The following is a 22,183-nucleotide window of genomic DNA, read 5'->3' on the forward strand; positions in this document are numbered from 1 at the left end:
TTTGCAACACAGTGCATCTTCTTGGCCTGGCCGATTGATCTGTGGGATGATGACAGTTTATTGGTGGTTTAAGCTTGTTTCATTAATTTCTAAATGAGCAAAAGAAAGCTCAAACAGAAACCCTTCATGCAGCAGCTTCAGTCTCACAGCTGATACAAAGCCTGCCGGCCAGTCTGACCCTGAGCTGCAGCAAACATCAGTTTCAGGTTCAACCTCAAAAGAATAACAAAGATATCAAACTACAGAGGAAAGGTTAAAGTTCAAATAAGACCTGTCTTAACAAAGAGCAGTGTATGAGCTTCATTTCTTCAGCACTAGATCATCAACTTCATGTTTCAAAGATTGATCCTAAGGCAACTGGACTTTCGGTAAAGAGCTCGAAAATATAAGCCTCCAACAGTCGTGGGTGTGTTCAGGTAGTCACAAAAGGGGTCAGGTAGTCACAAAAGGGGTCCCAAGTCCAGTTGCCTTACAGTTCAAGCTTTAAATTACCGTGACCTGGAGGACTGAGAACCTTCACAGACATCATGTTTCACACTCATCCTCTTCCCAGCTACCTGTGCTGATCTACTACCTGGAGTGTTTGAAAGGTTTAGCGACCTGGCTCGAAAAACACCGCAGATATTTAACATTCACATTTAATGAGGATGCACACATCTGGATCAGATGAGCTGCATCAGATAGGTGTATTAGAGCAGGGGTTCCCACACTTTTCAGCCTGTGACCCCCAAAATATAGGTGCCAAAGACTCGAGACCCCCACTGTCCCTTTAAGTGATTTCATGTGGCTTCATTTAGCTGGTCTGCAGAAAATTTGCCTACCTATATGAGCATGTGTCTGTGTTTCTACTCATTACATTTTCTATTTTCAAGGTTTTATTTCAAATTTAGCTACTATTTTTGTCCATCATTTTTACTATAATGGATAAAATGTATTGTTTTTAGATAATAAAAAAAAATAAAAAAAAACATTCTGGGAGACGTCTCATGACCCACCAGGGGGTCCTGACCCCATGCTTTGGGAGCCCCTGTATTAGATGTAGTGGCTCTGATGATGTGCAGAAAGGGAAATATGGGGCCAGACCCCGAGTACAGGAGGAAGGGAGGGATGGTGAATTGCGAGCCCAGGAGTCAGAAAATGGGTAAGACACAGAAATGTTAAAGTTTAGTTTTTTATTTCAAAAGGCTGAGAGTCGTCTTCATTAAAGAATAAACATGTGCCATTATCAGACTCCTGTGACAACAATGATCCATCACCACTGTAATGTGCGAGGGCGTTTCCCTGAGAGTTAAGTCAGACAGACCGTCGCTGACGTGGATAAAAAATACCCTCAACTTAACACTCACGTTTGGGTGACACAATCTTTACAATCTTCAGTACCACAACATCAATGGCTTTATGATTGGGCAACTGATCACATATATAAAATTTAGCATTTAAAAAAAGTGAAATGGTATCAGAAACAAATCATGGAGACATCTGTCCTCTGCTATCGCTCGATTGATAAACAGTGTGAGTAACCCTGCTTCTGATTGGTGAAGCAGTTCTTTCAAAGTGGTCGTCACTTCGTTTGCAGATCCAACCAAAACCTGCAACAAGAGATACATTCCCATCCAAAAACAAACTGAATCATTTAGTCCTTAAACACCAGAGAAAGAGCAGACTGCTGCGGTCTGTCACCGGCTCCTTTGTAGGAGAGAGAAAGAGAGAGGTTTGGCTACTGCAGGAGAGAGAGCGGCATCCTACGGGCCAGTTACACAGTGTGAGCGAGCAGAGTGGTGGAGAGTCGAGTCGTGCTGCGTTCACTGACACTCTACAGCTCGTCTCTTGCCTGCCTCATCACAAAGCTGTGCAGACTCTCCAGGTCCCGTCCTCCATTGTGCTCCTCTCCCTGCTCCCCCGCTCTGAAGATGATCAAGGTGGGGTAGCCCTGAACCTGAAGAGGGACGCAAATCACATACATGTCAGTCAAAATGCCATTTTGGGAACGCTTAAATCCTCTGATAATGGAACTGGAATATTTAAAATTCATATAGAATATCAAAATGTAATGTGTAATCAAGCTTCAACAAACATCTGAGTGAAAATAAACATCCATAACTCTGAAAAAACTCTGTTCAAAAACAGCTTCTTTTACAGGTCAGAGCATTTCTTAGGACTGTGTGGGCGTGGCCTAACTCTTTGATTGACAGGTCAAGAGAGAGTTCACAGCCTGCATGTTTGAGCCGTCTGACTCTGAATCTAAAGACATCAAAACTCCAGAATCTGAAAATGATTCATTTACAATGGTCTCTGAGTGCTGAGTCACAAAATACTTCAGAATCAGGACTTCTATTATTTATTAGTTTCAGTGAACCGGTACAGGGGAAAGTTAGTGAACCGGTCCTGGGGAAAGTTAGTGGACTGGTCCTGGGGAAAGTTAGAGAACAGGTCCTGGGGAAAGTTAGTGGACTGGTCCTGGGGAAAGTTAGTGAACCGGTCCTGGGGAAAGTTAGTGAACAGGTCCTGGGGAAAGTTAGAGAACAGGTCCTGGGGAAAGTTAGAGAACTGGTCCTGGGGAAAGTTAGTGAAGCGGTCCTGGGGAAAGTTAGAGAACTGGTCCTGGGGAAAGTTAGAGAACAGGTCCTGGGGAAAGTTAGTGGACTGGTCCTGGGGAAAGTTAGTGAACCTGTCCTGGGGAAAGTTAGTGAACCGGTCCTGGGGAAAGTTAGAGAACAGGTCCTGGGGAAAGTTAGTGAACCGGTCCTGGGGAAAGTTAGTGAACCGGTCCTGGGGAAAGTTAGTGAACCGGTCCTGGGGAGAGTTAGTGAACCGGTCCTGGGGAAAGTTAGTGAACTGGTCCTGGGGAAAGTTAGTGAACCGGTCCTGGGGAGAGTTAGTGAACCGGTCCTGGGGAAAGTTAGTGAACTGGTCCTGGGGAAAGTTAGAGAACTGGTCCTGGGGAAAGTTAGAGAACAGGTCCTGGGGAAAGTTAGTGAACCTGTCATGGGGAAAGTTAGTGAACTGGTCCTGGGGAAAGTTAGTGAACCGGTCCTGGGGAAAGTTAGTGAACTGGTCCTGGGGAAAGTTAGTGAACCTGTCCTAGGGAAAGTTAGTGAACCGGTCCTGGGGAAAGTTAGTGAACTGGTCCTGGGGAAAGTTAGAGAACTGGTCCTGGGGAAAGTTAGTGAACCTGTCCTGGGGAAAGTTAGTGAACTGGTCCTGGGGAAAGTAAGTGAACCGGTCCTGGGGAAAGTTAGAGAACGGGTCCTGGGGAAAGTTAGTGAACCGGTCCTGGGGAAAGTTAGTGAACCGGTCCTGGGGAAAGTTAGTGAACTGGTCCTGGGGAAAGTTAGAGAACAGGTCCTGGGGAAAGTTAGGAACCGGTCCTGGGGAAAGTTAGAGAACAGGTCCTGGGGAAAGTTAGGAACCGGTCCTGGGGAAAGTTAGAGAACAGGTCCTGGGGAAAGTTAGAGAACCGGTCCTGGGGAGAGTTAGTGAACCGGTCCTGGGGAAAGTTAGTGAACTGGTCCTGGGGAAAGTTAGTGAACTGGTCCTGTGGAAAGTTAGTGAACCGGTCCTGGGGAAAGTTAGAGAACGGGTCCTGGGGAAAGTTAGTGAACCGGTCCTGGGGAAAGTTAGTGAACCGGTCCTGGGGAAAGTTAGTGAACCGGTCCTGGGGAAAGTTAGTGAACCGGTCCTGGGGAAAGTTAGTGAACCGGTCCTGGGGAAAGTAAGTGAACCGGTCCTGGGGAAAGTTAGAGAACGGGTCCTGGGGAAAGTTAGTGAACCGGTCCTGGGGAAAGTTAGTGAACCGGTCCTGGGGAAAGTTAGAGAACGGGTCCTGGGGAAAGTTAGTGAACTGGTCCTGGGGAAAGTTAGTGAACCGGTCCTGGGGAAAGTTAGTGAACCGGTCCTGGGGAAAGTTAGTGAACCGGTCCTGAGGAAAGTTAGTGAACCGGTCCTGGGGAAAGTTAGTGAACCGGTCCTGGGGAAAGTTAGTGAACCGGTCCTGGGGAAAGTTAGTGAACCGGTCCTGGGGAAAGTTAGTGAACCGGTCCTGGGGAAAGTTAGTGAACTGGTCCTGGGGAAAGTTAATGAACTGGTCCTGGGGAAAGTTAGTGAACCGGTCCTGGGGAAAGTTAGTGAACCGGTCCTGGGGAAAGTTAGTGAACCGGTCCTGGGGAAAGTTAGTGAACTGGTCCTGGGGAAAGTTAATGAACTGGTCCTGGGGAAAGTTAATGAACCGGTCCTGGGGAAAGTTAGTGAACCGGTCCTGGGGAAAGTTAGTGAACTGGTCCTGGGGAAAGTTAGTGAACCGATCCTGGGGAAAGTTAGTGAACCGATCCTGGGGAAAGTTGGTGAACCGGTCCTGGGGAAAGTCAGTGGACTGTTCCTGAGGGAAATAATCGGAGCCTTCTGCTTTAGCCTATCAGCAAGACTCAACAGCGTCCCAAAGTTTCGTCAAATCCACCTCAGTTAGTAAAATAGAAGAATGACAACAAGCTGTTATCTTCAGCGGTGGAGGTGCAGACAGGGACACAGGAGCACAGCGGTGCAAAGAGCAGAGAGACAGTTATACAGACAGAACGTGATTAGCAAACAAGCTAACAGCTTGGCACATAGTCAGACACGTTCTTAGTGTGTTGTCCTCTGCGAGGATTGCCCCATGTTATCGATCCTGTTCGTGATCTTTAAGGACAGGATCTCAAGGGGCAGCCGGGGGGAGGAGGGTCCCCAGTCCAGTTCTCTCTCAGTGGGGAGCAAGACTTTGCCTCAAGTGGGGGAATTTAAGTATCTTGGGGTCTTGTTCGCGAGTGGGGGTTAATGGAGCGTGGATTGGTGCAGCATCAGCAGTGATGTGAGCGCTGCATCAGACCGTCGTGGTGAAGAGGGAGCTGAGCAGGAAGGCAAAGCTTTCAATTTACCAGTCGTACTACGTTCCAACCCTCACCTATGGTCATGAGCTGTGGGTCTTGACCGAAAGGAAAATATCTTGTTTTTGTTGATTTGGGTTACCAGAGGCTTTAACATAACTCTGGAAATCTTCCTGCCCACCATTCTCCAGTCCTGCTTGTGAAACATGGATCTATCTTCTAGTTTCATATAATCTATTGTTAGAAATAAAAAAATAAACAACGTTACAGTGAGGGCACATTTTATCAAAGTGAGTCAGCATAGAGTCATACTGTGGATGTTGAACTCTGATGCAGCACTTCTGTGAGCAGCACATGAAATACACTGACAAACCTGATTAATGATTATCCACTTCAGTTCAGGTTCTGAAAGCCGGACTAAGAAGTTTTTTGAAGTTTAAGAATGTTATTTTTTAAACTGCTGCTTTAATTTGGCTAAATCAAGATGCACCTTTATAATAAAAACGTCCCTTACAGAACAGCCTCAATCAGAGCTGTGTGTCTGTGCCAACCTCCCTTCACCACTCTGTTAAATCTGCTTCAGGATCACAGCCTGTAACGTATCATTTTATGGCTCTGTGATAAAACTACCTCTTTGTTTTATGTTCCCCGTACGACACCCTGAGGAAATAAAACAGCTGACAGTGTGTGAGTGTCTCATGCTCAGTTCTGTGGACTCACAGAGTACTTGTTGCAGAGGTTGCGCTCCACAGTGCAGTCCACTTTGGCTATCTTGACATCAGTGAGGCCGGCAAATTCCTTCTTGGAGAGGTCCTCCCACGTTGGAACGAGGTTCTTACAGTGACCGCACCTACAGTCCAGGGCAGAAACACAGGGTTACATCACAGAGACTGACAGGGGGACTGATGGAGAACTATGAGGCCAATGTTTGACTTCACACATTTATACATCTGAGAATCTGTATTACTGACTGTTCCTTTAAACTCAACAAGTGCTGAATACTAAGACTAGAGAGGAGGACCAGGATGTGTAAATGTGACTTTGTACATATGAGTTCATTTATTACATTTAATTTACATCTAGCTTATAGTTAGAGCTGGATCAGGCTTGGACCAGCTCTTAGTTAAGCTGCTATTGGCTTAGACTGCCGGGGGAACTGACACACTGGGATCCTGTCTTCCCCTCTCCCTCCTCTCTCTGCCTGTCTCTTACTTTAACTCTTCCTGTCCCATTAAAGTTACTAACCATAGACCTTTCTGGAGTCCCTGAGCTCCTTTGTCTCGTAGGTTCCTCTGGATCTCTGCTGCTGCGGACGTGCCAGACTTCAGCTGCTACAACTACTACTAACTGTCTCACCACTATCATCTCTCTCTCTCTTCATCTCCCTCTATCCCTCTCTCCAACACGGTCTCAGCAGATGTGTGACTAACATGAGTCTGGTCCTGCTGGAGGTTTCTGCCTGTTAAAGGAAGTTTGTCCTTGCCACTGTAACTTGCTAAATGCTGCAAAGTGCTCTGCTCATGGTGGATTAAGATGAGATCAGACTGAGTCCTGTCTGTAAGAGGGGACTGGATCTTATCCTGTCTTGATGTTGGGTCTTTGTTAATAATGGAACATAGAGTACGGTCTAGACCTGCTCTGAAGGTAATGTTTGTTGTGATTTGATGCTTTATAAATAAAGATTGATTGATTGATCTACAGGTTCATTATTATATATTTAAACATGTAGTGTAGGAGATCTCACCATGGGGCATAGAATTTGATGAATGTGAAGCCTTTGGCCACGGACTCATCAAAGTTGTTTTCTGTCAGGGTCAGTACGCCGGACTGAAATGAAGAAAGACAAATGTTAAATTAAGCAGAGCTGAGTTTTATACTTCATTTGAGATCTTTTGCTCATGAAAATATTCACTATTCATTTTATGTACAAAAAAGCAACAGCATCTTTTTGTCCCCTTCATATCCAAATCATCTCTGATCAAACATTTCCACAGCCTTCCCTGCTGCTTCACTGTTGTTCACTGTTAAGGATGATAAAAATGTCAGATGTATGTTTGTTCTGACTTCACAGACCATTAAGTGCAGGCGCTGTACCGTGAAGTGATTGCTGCTCATGCAAAGCCGATCTAAACTGAAGCAGTCCGTTATACGTTGGTAGCTTTCTAATCAGCCTTAAAGGTCTCTGTGTGTGTCCCCTTCACACAGGCTAACACATCCAAACTGAAAGACTTCTATGGTTAAGAAGAGTACCTCCTCTTTGGCCGGCTCCTCAGTGGGGACATTGTTCTCCTTTTGTTCGTCGCTGGGCTTCTCCTCCTGCTCAATGGCAGCAGCCTTCAGCTGGTTGTCCACAAAGTCTTTGAAAGAGTCCAGGTCTCTTTTTCCTTTGTACTGCTCTGTCTACAAACACACACAGGAAATAACACTGTACTACTATTTTGGAAGAGATCTTTAAATATGTAACAGGACAGGAAGTATTTGAAACTGAATAAAATGAAGATCATTGCACATAACATTTTTTAAATCTGAAATATTTTAAAAGGTATAGACAAAAAACAAAGCAGATCAGCATTAGCAAAGTAAATTGTGCACATCATCTAGAAAAAACAGAATTTATATTTAAATATAAATACATTTTTACACAGTCATGGAAATATATTTGATGGTAAGTCATACAAAAACTTAAAGAAAGAAATAAAACACAAGAAAAAGAAAGAGCAATGTGTTTATTCAACCTTATTGTTGGGTTTCCATGTTTATACTCTTCATCTGTTTTTGGCTCAAACGCATTTATGTTTTTCAGTCATCCTTTTAATTTATTTGTTTTTCTCCATCATGACAAGAATTTTTACCGTCTTTTAATTTAATTATTTGGATGAATAAAATGTCTTAACTCAGATCTTTAGTGCCAAACTTAAACATGTTATGAGTAAGATATCAGGGATCTGACAATCTATGCATTTAATCCTTTTAGTTATACACTACCAGTCAAAAGTTTGGAAACACCTTCTCATTCAAGGGTTTGTATTTATTGTAATGATTGTAAACACTGTAGATTAAAACTGAAGACATCTAAACTATGAAAGAACATATATGGAATTATTGAATGAATAAAAAAGTGTTAAACAAAGCAGAATCTGTTTTATATTTTACATTCTGTAAAGTAGCCCCCTTTTTCCTTCATGACAGCTTTGCACACTCTTGGTATTCTCTCAGTCTGCTTCATGAAGTGGTCTCCTGGAATGGTTTCTAATGAACATGAGCCTTGTCAAGAGTTCATTTGTAGAATGACTTGCCTTCTTAATGTGTTTGAGACCATCAGTTGTGTTGTTCAGAGGTAGGGTTAGTACACAATGGATAGCCCTATTTGACTGCTGTTGTAATCCAGATTATGGCAAAACCAGATTATTTCATAGTTTTGATGTCTTCAGTATTAATCTACAATGTTGAAAATAATTACAATAAATAAAAACCATTGAATGAGAAGGTGTGTCCAAACTTTTGACTGGTAATGTACAACATGAGTTGTTACAGTTTGCAGTAAATCTTAAAATATGTGAAGGAAAAAAACAAAACAGCTTCAGGGCGCGGATTTAGCCTAGTGGTTAAATTGGCAACGTTGTATCCATCACCGCTCCCTCTCTCTCTTATTCTCCTCTATCCCTCTTTTCAGACCCAAGTCTGTCGAGGCAGATGTCTGTCTAACATGAGTCTGGTTCTGCTCGAGGTTTCTGCCTGTTAAAGGAAGTTTGTCCTCTCCACTGTAACTAGCTAAATACAGTGAGGTGCAATGCTCTTGGGGATTAAGGCGGGTCAGACTGAGGCTGTTTTGGAAACGGCCTGCTACATACTACCTACGAATGTAGTATGCAGAACGTACTGCATACTGCGTTTGAATTTAGTCTGTAGTCTGACTGTTCTGTTGGATCTGGTCTGCAGGATGTTGGGTCAGGTGTTGCTGGATTTTCGGTTTCAGAAAGCAGAAGTAAACAACGACCAAGCTGATGATAAACTGCTTCTTTAGCATCACTTATGATTTAAAAAGTTAAGAAGTGGTTTATATGGAATTTAATAATTTACACAGCACATAAAAACTGAGTTCCCCCGTCAAAAAAGAATAAAAAGAAGAAACGGAACGAGCGCTGTGCATTGTGGGAAACAGTACGTGAGGGAGACTGGTCTGATGCAGACTGAGACATGTTCCTGACTCAGCACGCCATCCTGGTAGTTTTGGCATACTGCAGATTTTGCTCTTGTTCACATACTACATACTGAATTTAGACCAAATCAGAACGTACTGCTAGTATAGTAGGAGGTTTGAAAAAAGACTGAGTCTTACCCAGTCTTGGTGTTGGGTCTCTGTTCATAATTTGACATAGAGTGGTCTAGACCTGCTCTGTTTGTAAAAGAGTCTTGACATAACATTTGTTGTGATTTGGTGCTACACAAATAAAGATTGATTGATTGATATAGTGGGCTGATTCCAGCCTGCGACCTCTTTCCCACATGTAATTCCCCCACTCTCTGCCAGTTTCCTGCTCTATCCACTGACCTCTCCTCGCTCTGAATAAAAGGTGTAAAAGCCCCAAAAATATAACTGCTCATGACCGGTCCAGAGGCAGCAGGATGGAGAGTCTGTGCAGGCAGAGATCATTAAGAAAGATAAAAACATCTTCCTTACCTTCTGTCCGTTGTAGAAGAAGAGCAGTGTGGGATACCCTCGTACGCCGTTATCAGAGCACACCTCATAGTGCTGCGTACAATCCACCTACACCGTGTACATATGAATGTGTTAATGACCCAGAATGAAACTGAAAAGCAAACACTGACCAGGCAAATGTACTTAGGAGGTTTGTTTAACAACCCAGTATCAAGAAGGGAAACTCCTCGTATGATTACCATCCTCTCTATCAAACAGTAACAGGATGATCATCCTGGTGCTAAACGGTAAAACACACAGACAGACAGACAGACAGACAGACAGACAGACAGACAGACAGACAGACAGACAGACAGACAGACACACACAGACACACACACAGACACACACACAGACACACACACTCATTCAAGCTGTGCCAATGAAAGTCAGACACACAAGGTGAACCCACAGTATTATATTCTTAGTCTTTTTGTTATCCATGTCTCAGTATGTGCTGTTCATTATTCTGATATCTGATGAACTCTATGTGAGGAACCTACCTTTCCTATCTTGACGTCCTCAGCATGCTCGAAGGTGGTGGCCAGCTGCTCCCAGGTTGGAGCCATGGCTTTGCAGTGACCACACCACGGGGCAAAGAACTTTACAAAATGAGCTCCTGAAGCATGAAGGGAAGAGAAGTGTTAGAACAAGAATATGCAGGGTACTGGTATTATAATGAAATATAAACAAAGAGATGAAAAATATTTAAAGGACAAGCTCTCAGAGAGTCCACTTAAAGCCTTGCACAAATTTCACCATGGAGAGTGTTAAATTCATTATAACAGTGCCATGTTTGATTTCATGGAACAATGTAAAAGTTTGTTCCACTGCAAACTCTAAAGACACCATGCACCTCTAATACCACAGAGGCTGAATGTCGTTACACTTTCACTGCAGCTATTCTGCCGAGACATGAAGGTGGGACCTGACTACACTGATTTAAAAAGCTTCTTCACTTTCGTCTCAAAACAAGAAATCATTTATTCGACTTCACAGCCGAAACATGTAACTTTAGCCACGAGTTTAACAGGGACGATTAACTCAAGCTCTATTTATTTTTGCAGTTTCTGTCTGAGAATCCAGAGAGCTGAAGTGACAGGAGCTGACTGTGTTACAGTTAGTTCAGGCTGTCGTGCGTTCAGGTTCAGGTGCTCGTGTTGAAATGTTGGCTACGTCAATCACAGCATTGAGTGTTTCCATTCTCTAACAGGGGTCCAGAAACAGTTTTAAGCATGACACTGAAAGTGTGTTTGAACTGAAACAGCAAACACAGATCTTGTTTCTGTTTCAGGCAGGATGCAGCTGCACTGAAACAGGAGACAAAGATAACTACTGGTTTGCATATGATAGACGGGGCTGTGCTGTTCATGATCAACATGAACAGCACATGTCCTCCTGCATCTTTACCTTTGGCTATGTGGGCCTTGAAGGTGGGAGCAGTGAGCTCATACATGCCCTGTTTGGGCTCTGGGGCTTTAGGAGGCTCCTGTTCGGTCTCAGGTTCCTGAAGGGCACACAAGCACACACATCTTTGAACACCACTCTTTGCACTCACATTATAACTAGGGGTGTAACGATTCATCTACTACATCGATTTATTGATATATATTTGGGATGCACGATAAATATTGGTGTCGATAATTATCGGTTCGATATTGGGAAAAATGACGTCACACTGATAAGTCCGATGTTGAAAAAAATTACCGATAACAAGAGCCGACTCAAGAGACCCAAGATTGCTCTGATAACGGTCCCTCTCGTCTGGCCTGTGTTGCATGCACAGACTGTATAAATACGGCTACATGCTGTTGTCGCGATCATGGCGTCATATTACTGCGCCTGCAGGTAAACATGGCGCCTCCATCACCAGTGTGGGCTTTCATTACTATCTGTGACAAAGACAACGCGATTGCAATTTGCAATAAATGTTCAGACGAAGTTCAGAGAGGAGGGAAAAGGAGCGTGACATACAACACATCAAACCTCATAAGTCACCTAAAGTTTCATTATCACTACGACGGTGTATGGAAGGAATACTAAGAGGCTAAATCTGCTGTGGCTAATGCTACTGAACCAAAGTAACAGAAAGGCTGCGGGAGAAGAGTGAGAGCAGCCAGGAGGACCACGGCTCAAAGGGTAAGAGAATTTAAATATTGGTTTCTGTCTGAAAAGTTTGGGGCATCTACAAGATTTGATGGGGGCTGTACAAAAGTCTAATTCTAATAATGCTGCTGTTTGAAATGTGAAATGAGAGTGTAGCTGCTTATTATCTGTCAGTAATAGAAATGGAAATGAATTGGCTAAATAAAGTGAATGACAATAAAAGAGAACTAATCTTGGGGTAAAGTTTGAATCCTCAATCACAGTTGTTATTGACATTCTGGGATTTATATCTTGTGGCATTTAAAAACAGTTAAAAACCTTTGCTCCTCACTCAGGTAGCACAGATGAGCTGCAGAGGACCAGGACAGACGGGAACAACGTTTTCTGCTGCTGCACATGTGATGCACTTTTCATGACTTTATTGCACTGACACTGTTGTTTTGTAAAAACTTAGAATTTTGAATTGACTAAAGCACTTTATTTTTTGTATTGACTGATGCATTTGTATTTTTTTTAAACTAATAAATGTTTATTTTTTGGGAGACTGAACTGTTGTTGTGATTACAGCTATAGTATTATCAGATACATAATTAGTTTAGGTCAAAGGCAGAGCCATGATGTTGAACTCATCTTTGCACACTCGCCTAGCCTTTCTTACCGTCAGGTGAGTATAGACTATTAAAAAACTGATATCGGTTATCGGTATCGGTTTGGAGAAGCAGGAAGTTATCGGTTATCGGTATAGGTGTAAAAAAACAGTTATCATGCATCCCTAATATATATTCCTATGATCCGACTACATCGATCTGTGCTCGACAAGTTGGCCTTCTGGACGTCATATATCAATGTAACATCGTTTTAAAAGGTAATAAATGGATTGTATCCATACTAGGAAATAACACATTGGATTTAAACACGGCAGACTTTATATGGATGTGTGTTTTTTTTACACTTTTAATGATGAAGATGTTAAACGTTACTCAATTCAGGCTGCCCGTCTGTGACGTCATCGCCATGCACCAGCAGACAACAAATCATAGCATGGCGGACGGCAGAGGAGAAGCCGGAGAGCCAGAAATGATCAAGCCACCATTGCGGTCCAGTGTGTGGAAACACTTTGGCTTTTGCAAAGACGGAGATGTTCTAAATAAGTCGCTCGCTGTTTGTAGGATATGTAAAAGGTCAAGTAAAGTTACCACGGCAACACCACTAATCTATCCAACCACCTACTAAGGCACCATGGGATTTCACACAACGCCGGCCGTCCAGGCACCTCTTGCAGCGTTCATCAAGGTAACATCAGCTCTGCAGAAGCCTCAGGCCTCTCCAGCATGTTTAGACAGAGACTAGGACAAAACTCGGCTCGGGACAAAAACATCAGAGAATCCAGAAAGCTGGATGAACTTTTGGTTAAAAAGTTACTGCATCAATTTCAAGTCACTGAATGGTTTTGGATCGTATCGTTCTAAATGAACCGATATCATCCTTTAATCGTATCGGCAACCACGAATCATGATACGAAACGAATCGTTGTTAAAAAGAATCGTTACACCCCTTAATTATAATCTTATAAAACTACAGAAACAGAACTCACTGAAGGCTCCTCCTGCAGGGTCTTCAGCATCCAGGTCTCCAGAGACTGGAGATCCCTGGGCCCCTGGTATTTGACTGCCTCCTGGTCCGGTCTGAACAACTTCAGCCTAAAAGAAACACAAAACTGATCAGACTAACATCAAATGTTTCTAAAGCCTAAAGCTTTGCAAGAAAGAGAACTAAAGTCAGTGACCCACAAGTATACAAACTAATCTATTCACTCATCTTTACAAGTGTGAACACTTTATTATTGTCAATGCTCTGTCATTCATTTACTCCTGACTGCTGAGTCTACAGGTTTAACATGCTGTCAGCAACCTCAAAGGTTTCACAGAATGACACTGAGATACTAATATTCCACATAATGCAGGTCAATGTGTCACCTCTCTGTCAATCAATTATGACAAGGTATATGTTGTAGAATTTTTTTATGGTATAATTATGAATGAATCAATGAAATCAAGCGTGACTCACGTGGGATAGCCCCGGACCCCGTGGTTATTAGAGCAGAACTTTGTGTCTTGGACACAGTCCACTTTCACCACATACACTGGTGGGTCGTCCATGCCGTTGTATTTGTCTGCCAGTTCATTCCACGCTGGCTGTAACCTCTGGCAGTGACCGCACCTGGAGAAAACAACACATTTAATTCAACATGGCTTTAACAGGTCAGACTGAAATGGTTGAATGCATCCATTACTAAAACTTGATGATCCTGGTTGAAAGCTCTTTGCACATCACTTCTTGCATAACCACATTTCAAAGTGTGGAGCTGCATGCATCCTGTCTGTACAGGGAAGATGATACAAATCAATCTTAATGATCTTGGCTATCTTTATCAAGTGAGAGCCATTCAGAAGTTAAAGGCCACCCTAGAAGACCCTCACCACCCCCTTTATTCAGAGTTTAGTCTTTTGAAAACAGGGAGGAGGTTCACTTATTCTAGGAGGGCCAGATTAGAGCAAGACAGTCCAGCTGCAGACCTCCACTCCCAGCCGACTCTCTTGCAGACCTCCACTCTGAGATCCCCTTCACCGTCAGAAGGAAGTGACGTCAGGATTAAGAGAGTGGAGGTCTGCAGCTGGACCCCTCTGGGTTTTTCTGCACTTTGATTACCTTGGTTAACCTGATTCCTCAATAGTGTTACATTGAAAAAACAAAGTATAAAATGCACGTCATCAATAACACAACATAAATTGGTGGGCACCTCTGTTTGTTGTAATGATCTAGAGTGTTTTCATTTCCTCCAGAGAGACACGATTGTTTGATTTACAGTCCTCTCACAACCTCTGTGTTTACATTCATTGTTGTTTTAAAACAGGATACAGGGAGGATACATTCAAGGTTTAAAGATTGACTGTTTTATGGTTATTTGGTTATTTTTTATATGATGGTGATTAAAGTGACTCCAACAGTCCAAAGCTAATTGTCTTATTCTACAATATCTAAACGTTCAAGACATTGTTTTATGTTAGGCAGGCATATTCATCGTGTGACTTCTGTCCAACGATAGAGGAGGAGGAGCTGGAGGAGGAGGAGCCTATCAGACGGCTGAGACCGCAAAGGAGGATTAGATTTACGTCACTTCCGTCCTACGATGGAGGGGAGCTTCCGGTTCATGTTGGAGCCAGCTGAGAGTGGAGGTCCGCAGCTGGACCCCTCTTGATCTGACAGAGATCTTAGATCATTTGTGTCCTCAGCTGTTGGGTTTTTAAACAAGCTGTAGGATTGTGGCACCTTTACTCTCAAAATGATGTCATCCACAGGAGTTACGCATAGACTGTATAAAATATGGACGTAGTATCCGTGATGTCACCCATCTGTTTCTGAAGCGCTGTTTTGAGACCAATCGGCAGCGGCAGCCATATTGCTTCTGTCGAGCCAGTATGACGTAAAGAGGCGGGCTTTGAGCCTCCTAGCCAACAGCTTCAGTGTTCCCACAGGCAGCTGTGCCTCTGATTGGAAGACTAATGATCTCAATATCTTCGAAATTGCCGCGTTAGAAAAAAATTCATCCCCCACAGTGAGAGGACATCGAGAAATGAGCTATCCAGACTACACATCTTTTATACCAGGCTGTAAACATGTTTATTTCTGCTGTAAAGATCAGCTTTTTCCCATTCATGTGTATGTGGTTTCTGGTACTTCCGGAGCCAGCCTCAAGTGGATCCTAGATGAACTGCAGCTTTTAACACTTCCACATTGGACTCATATTTTTAGACCGGAGGTTGCCGCTTGGAGTTTCGTAGTTATGCATTTAAATTAAATGTGTGAACTTATGTTTGTTTATTATGAGTATTTCTTGTGTGTGTGATGCTTGTGGGGACTTATGTTGAAAACCAAATTTCCCCTTGGGGACAATTAAGATTTTCCTAATCCAAATCAAAAAGGTTTTTAGGGTTTATTCACCTTATTCACAGGCAGTTATCTGTTATATTGTGAAGCACTTCCGGTTCCTTACTTCCGGTCAATGGGAAATGCCAGTAGCTTGACTAATTGAAAGCCGATAGAGCAACAAATCTGGTACAAAGAAGGCCAACCCACACAACGATAAATATTTTAAACCGGATGTGCAGCACAAAACGTGGAAGTACGTCCTAGCTTTCCTCCTGCATTCAAAAATAAGGTAACTAGTGGTATATATGAGATTGAAACATTCAAATTGTACAGCTTAAAGTAGAATATCCAGATCACATCCAACAAGTATTTCTGCATCAACTTTGCACCATCATTACCAGGGTCTGTCTCTGTATGTCTGCAGGGGGGCGGGGAACTATTTGGATTATCTGTGAGTAGGTAGCAGTGACTTTTGAACAGTATTTCTGCTTGAAATGTTCATCCCGAGTTGTTGTGCATGTAGCACTTGATGCATATATAAATAATGTGAATGAAGGAGAATGAAAAGGATTTCTGGAGATGATTTGATAAATCAAGTTCTGATGCAGAAATGGAATATTATAGCATACTGTACAGGGTGCAGAAGTGCTGTGCATGCAACTCTAAAGTTACAGAAGTTACATAGCCCACTGTAGTGAAGTAAGTCTAAGTATTTGGAGAAGGTGTGGTGCATGTGTGTAGATAGTTTTCTCGTCCTGAAGCAGAAAGAAGAAATTTATCTTCACAAACTAGGTCTCTGTTTGTGTCTCCTGCCCTCATGTTACACTAGACATGACTACATTGAAGGAACTGCTCTTAAAGGCTGTTAATCCTGCAGACCCCCTGAAGGAGACCTCTGGGGGTCCAGACCTGGTCCCGACTTGTGCATCCTCTGACTTCAGTCAATCAGCGCCTGCCACGTCAGCAGGACTCCCAAATCCACAACTTTGATTTAGTTTAATAATCACAAACTGCAGAGAGGGATGGATTACAGAGAGGTCTTAATGTACTGTGAGTCAGCACTGATTACATATGTGACTGAATATCAGCAGACAGTGAAGTGTAGTCACGGAGGCCTTTCTGAAACTGTCCCCCAAACTAAAGTCTGCTCACTGTGCGGCTAAGCTAGTTAGCAGCTAAGCTAGCCGCGCCGCCTGGATAAAGAGGAACAGCTAGCTAACCTGCCGGTTTACACACTTTAACTGGAATCACTTTAAGGAATAAGAGTGCACATGTAGGGCCTCAGATGTTGTTGCACAGCCCTTTATTAACAAAAAGAGAAAGTTGAGAACTCACCATGGGGCAAAGAACATGACAAAGTGAGGCGCAGTGGGGACCGCCTCGTTAAACATATCCACCGTGTACGAGTGCTTAGCATGCTCATCCTCTTCTGTGTCAACATCACAGAACACACCGGTAAACAGCAACGAAAAATACACAAAACACAACATGGAGGCAGTGCAGGTCAGAGCTGGAGCCATGGTGGATCTTCTCAGTGGGTGAACAGGGTCCCTGCTGGTGTGAAAAGACCGACTCTGAAGGCGCACGCCCCTCACACAGACCCGGGTTCGATCTATAAACACTGTGGATGAGCTACTAAAGATGGCTCCTGTTACTGTAGATGGAAGAGCTGGACGGATGTTGTGTAGATCTGTGGCAGCGTTTACAACTCAATCCGACCTACCAGATTCCAACAAGTACGGAAGCCTGTGAGGTGAAAGCGGATTTACCTGAAGCTTGATGCACACATGCTGAAGAGCTTCAGGAGTTTCTATCTGACATACCTCCATAAAGTGATGACCCACCTTTTTAACAATCATTCTGTGTGTTGTTAGATTGGCATCACATAGTGTTACACCTATAGACTCTACAAAACAGGTTACAACATTCAAGAAACCTTAAAATGAATCATAAGATAAGATATACTTTATTTGTGCCCCGTTGGGGGAAAATTATTTTGTTACAGCAGCTTACAACACGGGACAGGGGAAAACAACAATGTACTAACATAGTTAAAAAATATAATAGCAGTAATAATAGCAATGACAAGGGAAAAATAAAATAAAATAAAATAAAATAAAAATAAGATAAAATAAAATAAAATAGGATAAAATAGAATAAAATAAAATATGGCAACTATTACAGATATATACACACTATGTACACTTCTATCTGATAAATAGATAGGTAAGTTATTGCACGATAAAAATTGCACCAGGTTATTTAAAAACAAACATACACAGTATGAAGAACAGTGCGATTCAGATGGATACAGTAGTTATTTGTGAATGTGCCAAGTCACATAGTAACTTCCATGTAGTGGAATGAAAGATGATAACAGCTGATTAACGGGACACAGCAGTGCTGGTGTTAAACAGTCTGATTAGTCATACAAAATCTTTCATTCATATGAGCTTCAACATTCTGCAGATGGAGATTCAGTACTATAGCATGACTTTTGATTCTGCTCAAGGGGAGGCGTAGACATAAAAAACAAAACACTTTTAATCTGAAAGGCAAACGTAAGCACTGATATTTAATGTCAACACATGATCTTTATTTGTACCTTGTACCTGTACCCTACTTTTGTCCATTTATAATGCCACTTAAAAAGCAAATAAAACGTAGAAAATAAACTGATATAAGCTGGATTTGATTTCATTCGGAGTGGACATACTTTACTCTGCAGGTAGCTGCCTAATCCCAGAGATTTTCTAAACATATATATATATATTTATATTCTTCTTATTCTATTCTTATTCTTGTTGGAATTCTTGTACTGTTCACCTTCTTGTTTGCTGCTGTAACTCTGTGAATTTCCCCATTGTGGGATGAATAAAGGAGTATGTTATCTTATCTTATCTTATCTTATCTCATCTTTAACAACTTTAAGAAATTGCATGCTGTGCCAATCACACCATCTACATTTATAGTACCCTTTAAAGACACATGCTTAAACAGTTATGCACCACCTAGTATAATAAATAAATCTTTATTTATAAAGCGCCAAATCACAACAAATGTTCTCCTCAGACTCTTTCCTAACAGAGCAGGTCTAGACCGTACTCTATGATCTATTATTAACAAAGACCCAACATCAAGACAGGATAAGATCCAGTCCCATCTTACAGACAGGACTCAGTCTGATCTCATCTTAATCCACCATGAGCAGAGCACTTTGCAGCATTTAGCAAGTTACAGTGGCAAGGACAAACTTCCTTTAACAGGCAGAAACCTCCAGCAAGGCAAGGCAAGGCAAGGCAAGGCAAGGCAAGGCAAGGCAAGGCAAGGCAAGGCAAGGCAAGGCAAGGCAAGGCAAGGCAAGGCAAGGCAAGGCAAGGCAAGGCAAGGCAAGGCAAGGCAAGGCAAGGCAAGGCAAGGCAAGGCAAGGCAAGGCAAGGCAAGGCAGCTTTATTTGTATCATACACAAGGGCAACTCAATGTGTTTTACATTAAAACATTAAAAGCATTGGAAACATTCAGACAGGCATAAAAGAACATCATTAAAATGACACCTATAATAAAACACAGAAAAGAAAAGGAAAATTATAAATATATTAAAAATTACATTAAAATTTTAATTTAAAGTGAGTTAAAATAATTTAAGATAGGAAGGCAGAGGTAAATAAAAAAGTCTTAATCTTGGATTTAAAAGAGGTGAGAGTTGGAGCAGACCTGCAGCTTTCAGGGAGTGTGTTCCAGATATGTGGTGCATAATGACTAAATGCTGCTTCACCATGTTTCCTTCTGACTCTAGGGACTGAAAGCAGACCAGTACCTGATGACCTCAGAGGTCGAGGTGGTTCATAAAGTAGTAGCAGATCAGCAATGTATTTTGGGCCTAAACCATTCAGTGCTTTATAAACCATCAGCAGGATTTTAAAGTCTATTCTCTGACAGACAGGAAGCCAGTGTAGGGATCTAAGAACTGGAGTGATGTGGTCTACTTTGTTGGTCCTTGTTAGGACTCGAGCAGCAGCATTCTGTATGAGCTGCAGCCGTCTGATGGACTTTTTAGGGAGTCCTGTAAAGACCCCGTTACAGTAGTCTAGTCTGCTAAAGATAAAAGCATTGAGGAGTTTTTCTGCATCCTGCTGAGACATAAGTCCTTTAATCCTTGATATATTCTTAAGGTGATAGTAGGCGGACTTTGTAATTGTCTTAATGTGGCTGCTGAAATGAAGGTCTGAGTCTAAGACTACACCAAGGTTTCTGGCTTGGTTTGAACATTTCATCGTTGCAGATTGGAGCTGAGCAGTAACCTTTAACCTTTCTTCCTCCAAAAACAATCATTTCAGTTTTTTCTTTGTTTAACTGAAGAAAGTTCTGGCTCATCCAGTCATTGATTTGTACAATGCATTTACTCAGTGTTTGTATGGGACTGTAATCCCCTGGTGATATGGTGATGTAAATGTGTGTGTCATCTGCATAGCTATGGTATTTTATTTGGTTGTTTCTTATTATCTGACCTAAGGGGAGCATGTAGATGTTGAATAGCAGAGGCCCCAGAATGGATCCCTGAGGTACTCCACATACGATTTTCATCCGCTCAGGTGTGTATTTACCTATAGACACAAAATAGTCCCGGTCATTTAAATAGGACTTAAGCCAATTTAGTACTGCATCAGAGAGTCCCACCCAGTTTTCAAGTCTGTCCAGTAGCATCTTGTGGTCAACTGTGTCAAAAGCAGCACTGAGATCAAGTGATACCAAAACTGAAATTTTGCCATTGTCTGTGTTTAAATGAATATCATTGAGGACCTTGACTAGAGTGGTCTCTGTGCTGTGATGTGATCAGAATCCTGATTGGAAGACATCAAAACAGTCATTTATCATTAGATAATTGTTCAATTGTTTAAAAACAGCTTTTTCAATAATTTTTCTTAAAAAAGGGAGGTTTGATATCGGCCTATAGTTGTTCATTTCTGATGTGTCTAAATTGTTCTTCTTCAGGAGGGGTTTAATTACTGCTGTTTTCATGGCCTGGGGGAAGACACCTGTAAGAAGAGACATGTTGACAATTTGAAGCAGATCTGAGGTCATGCAGTCTGAAACCTTTTTGAAAAACGGTGATGGTAGAATATCAAGGCAGCAGGATGAGGATTCAAATGTTGTATTATATCTTGTAGGTTTTTGTAATTTATTGGATTAAATTGTGTCACAGTGATTGAGTTGTGTTTTGGTGGACACACAGATAACACATTCCCACCTCGTACAGTAGTGCTGACTGCTTGTCTGATTTTCTGAATTTTGGCAGTGAAGAAGGATGCAAATTCATTGCAGGCCCTGGCAGGACCAGACTCATGTTAGACACACATCTGCTGAGACCGAGTTGGAGAGAGGAATAGAGGGAGATTAAGAGAGAGAGAGATGATAGTGAGTGATGGGGGGAGGGGAGACGGGGGATCCCAGTGTGTCAGTTCCACTGGCAGTCTAAGCCTATAGCAGCATAACTAAGAGCTGGTCCAAGCCTGACCCAGCTCTAACTATAAGCTTTATCAAAAAGGAAAGTTTGAAGCCTACTCTTAAAAGTAGAGAGGGTGTCTGCCTCCCGGCCCCTAAATGATAGATGATACCAAAGGAGAGGGGCCTGGTAACTGAAGACTTGCATGTGTAATACCACTTAAAATATTAAAGGGAAGCCAGTTTAGTCACTGTAGGAAGCTCAACAAAATAAATATACTTAGGATGTAAATTAAGAGACTTTTCAGATTGAAGTTTTCTGGTTTGGTAGAGAAATGGAAAATCACATTTGTTGACCATGAATGGTCTATCATTTCTGCACCACTCTGGCAGATAATCTAAGTTTTTAATGTTTTCTTCTCACCTGACGCTGTTATTCAGGAACAAGCGGTGGCTCTTTAAGTACTTAATGGTAAATAATGGTTATAGTGGAACACTTATTAACAATAACAAGTGGTAGAGTAAATGAAGCTGGTGTTTTGCAGAAACTCATGATGAGTTCAGGTGTCACATCGCTGTGTTTCAGATGGCAGCGTTACACCGATGGGCAGATATGAGTCAGAGTCGCCCCCTCAGTAATGGAAACGATGCTTGAGAGTGAGAACATTTTGGACAAATATAATTAATCCGTTCTATTACATTGGGTAAATAGTGCCTCTCAGGGGGGCTGTAGCTCTGAGTAATAGCTGACAGTGGGTATAAATCACATGTCTATCCACAGGATGGTGTGTGTTTGTGTGTCTGTTTCCAGAGCTGCAAGTACCTGCTGGCTGCATGAATTGACAGTTCTTTGGCAGGTCCGGCCTTCTCATCCCTTTCAATAAAATCATGATTTCATGGAACTAAAAAGAGACAGCCTTCATATGTGCTGTGCTTCTTTTAAATCATCCCTCTTTTTCCTTTCATCTAGACAACAGGAAGAGTGGGAAGAGGAGAGGAAGAGGTTACAGCATGGAAACCGACGGAGGAGGCGACTAAAGCAGCTCCGTAATACAGTATATACCACTGTTCCAGACTGCCACAGCTCTTCAGAAAACCAAGTCCAAGTGAAAATGATCCTACCATGCAGGGGTAGTGTGTGGGGTAAGAT

The 22,183-nt window shown here is 42.3% G+C and overlaps 1 protein-coding gene across 1 annotated transcript; it reads right to left on the reverse strand.

Moving 5' to 3' along the window:
• Positions 1 to 1,157: 1,157 nt before the first annotated feature.
• On the reverse strand, positions 1,158 to 17,311 carry txndc5 (thioredoxin domain containing 5). The gene is made up of 10 exons (XM_034706290.1): positions 16,927 to 17,311; positions 13,729 to 13,881; positions 13,256 to 13,361; positions 10,966 to 11,062; positions 10,059 to 10,174; positions 9,538 to 9,624; positions 7,107 to 7,256; positions 6,601 to 6,683; positions 5,577 to 5,706; positions 1,158 to 1,936 (listed from the first exon to the last, which is right to left on the reverse strand). The coding sequence occupies exons 1-10, from the start codon at positions 17,109 to 17,111 to the stop codon at positions 1,814 to 1,816; spliced, it is 1,230 nt and encodes a 409-aa protein (XP_034562181.1). The 5' UTR covers positions 17,112 to 17,311; the 3' UTR covers positions 1,158 to 1,813.
• Between the last annotated feature and the right edge of the window lie 4,872 nt (positions 17,312 to 22,183).

This window comes from Notolabrus celidotus, chromosome 17, assembly GCF_009762535.1.
Source record: "Notolabrus celidotus isolate fNotCel1 chromosome 17, fNotCel1.pri, whole genome shotgun sequence".
In the NCBI taxonomy this organism is placed as follows: domain Eukaryota; kingdom Metazoa; phylum Chordata; class Actinopteri; order Labriformes; family Labridae; genus Notolabrus; species Notolabrus celidotus.

Excerpts from the sequence above, each read along its gene's own strand:
- txndc5 (XM_034706290.1), bottom strand. The coding sequence starts at position 17,111 with ATGGCTCCAGCTCTGACCTGCACTGCCTCCATGTTGTGTTTTGTGTAT. Across the intron at positions 13,882-16,926 it reads GTCATGTTCTTTGCCCCATG|GTGCGGTCACTGCCAGAGGT; the intron begins GTGAGTTCTCAA and ends TGTTTTCTCCAG. Across the intron at positions 13,362-13,728 it reads GGGGTCCGGGGCTATCCCAC|GCTGAAGTTGTTCAGACCGG; the intron begins GTGAGTCACGCT and ends TGTTTCTTTTAG.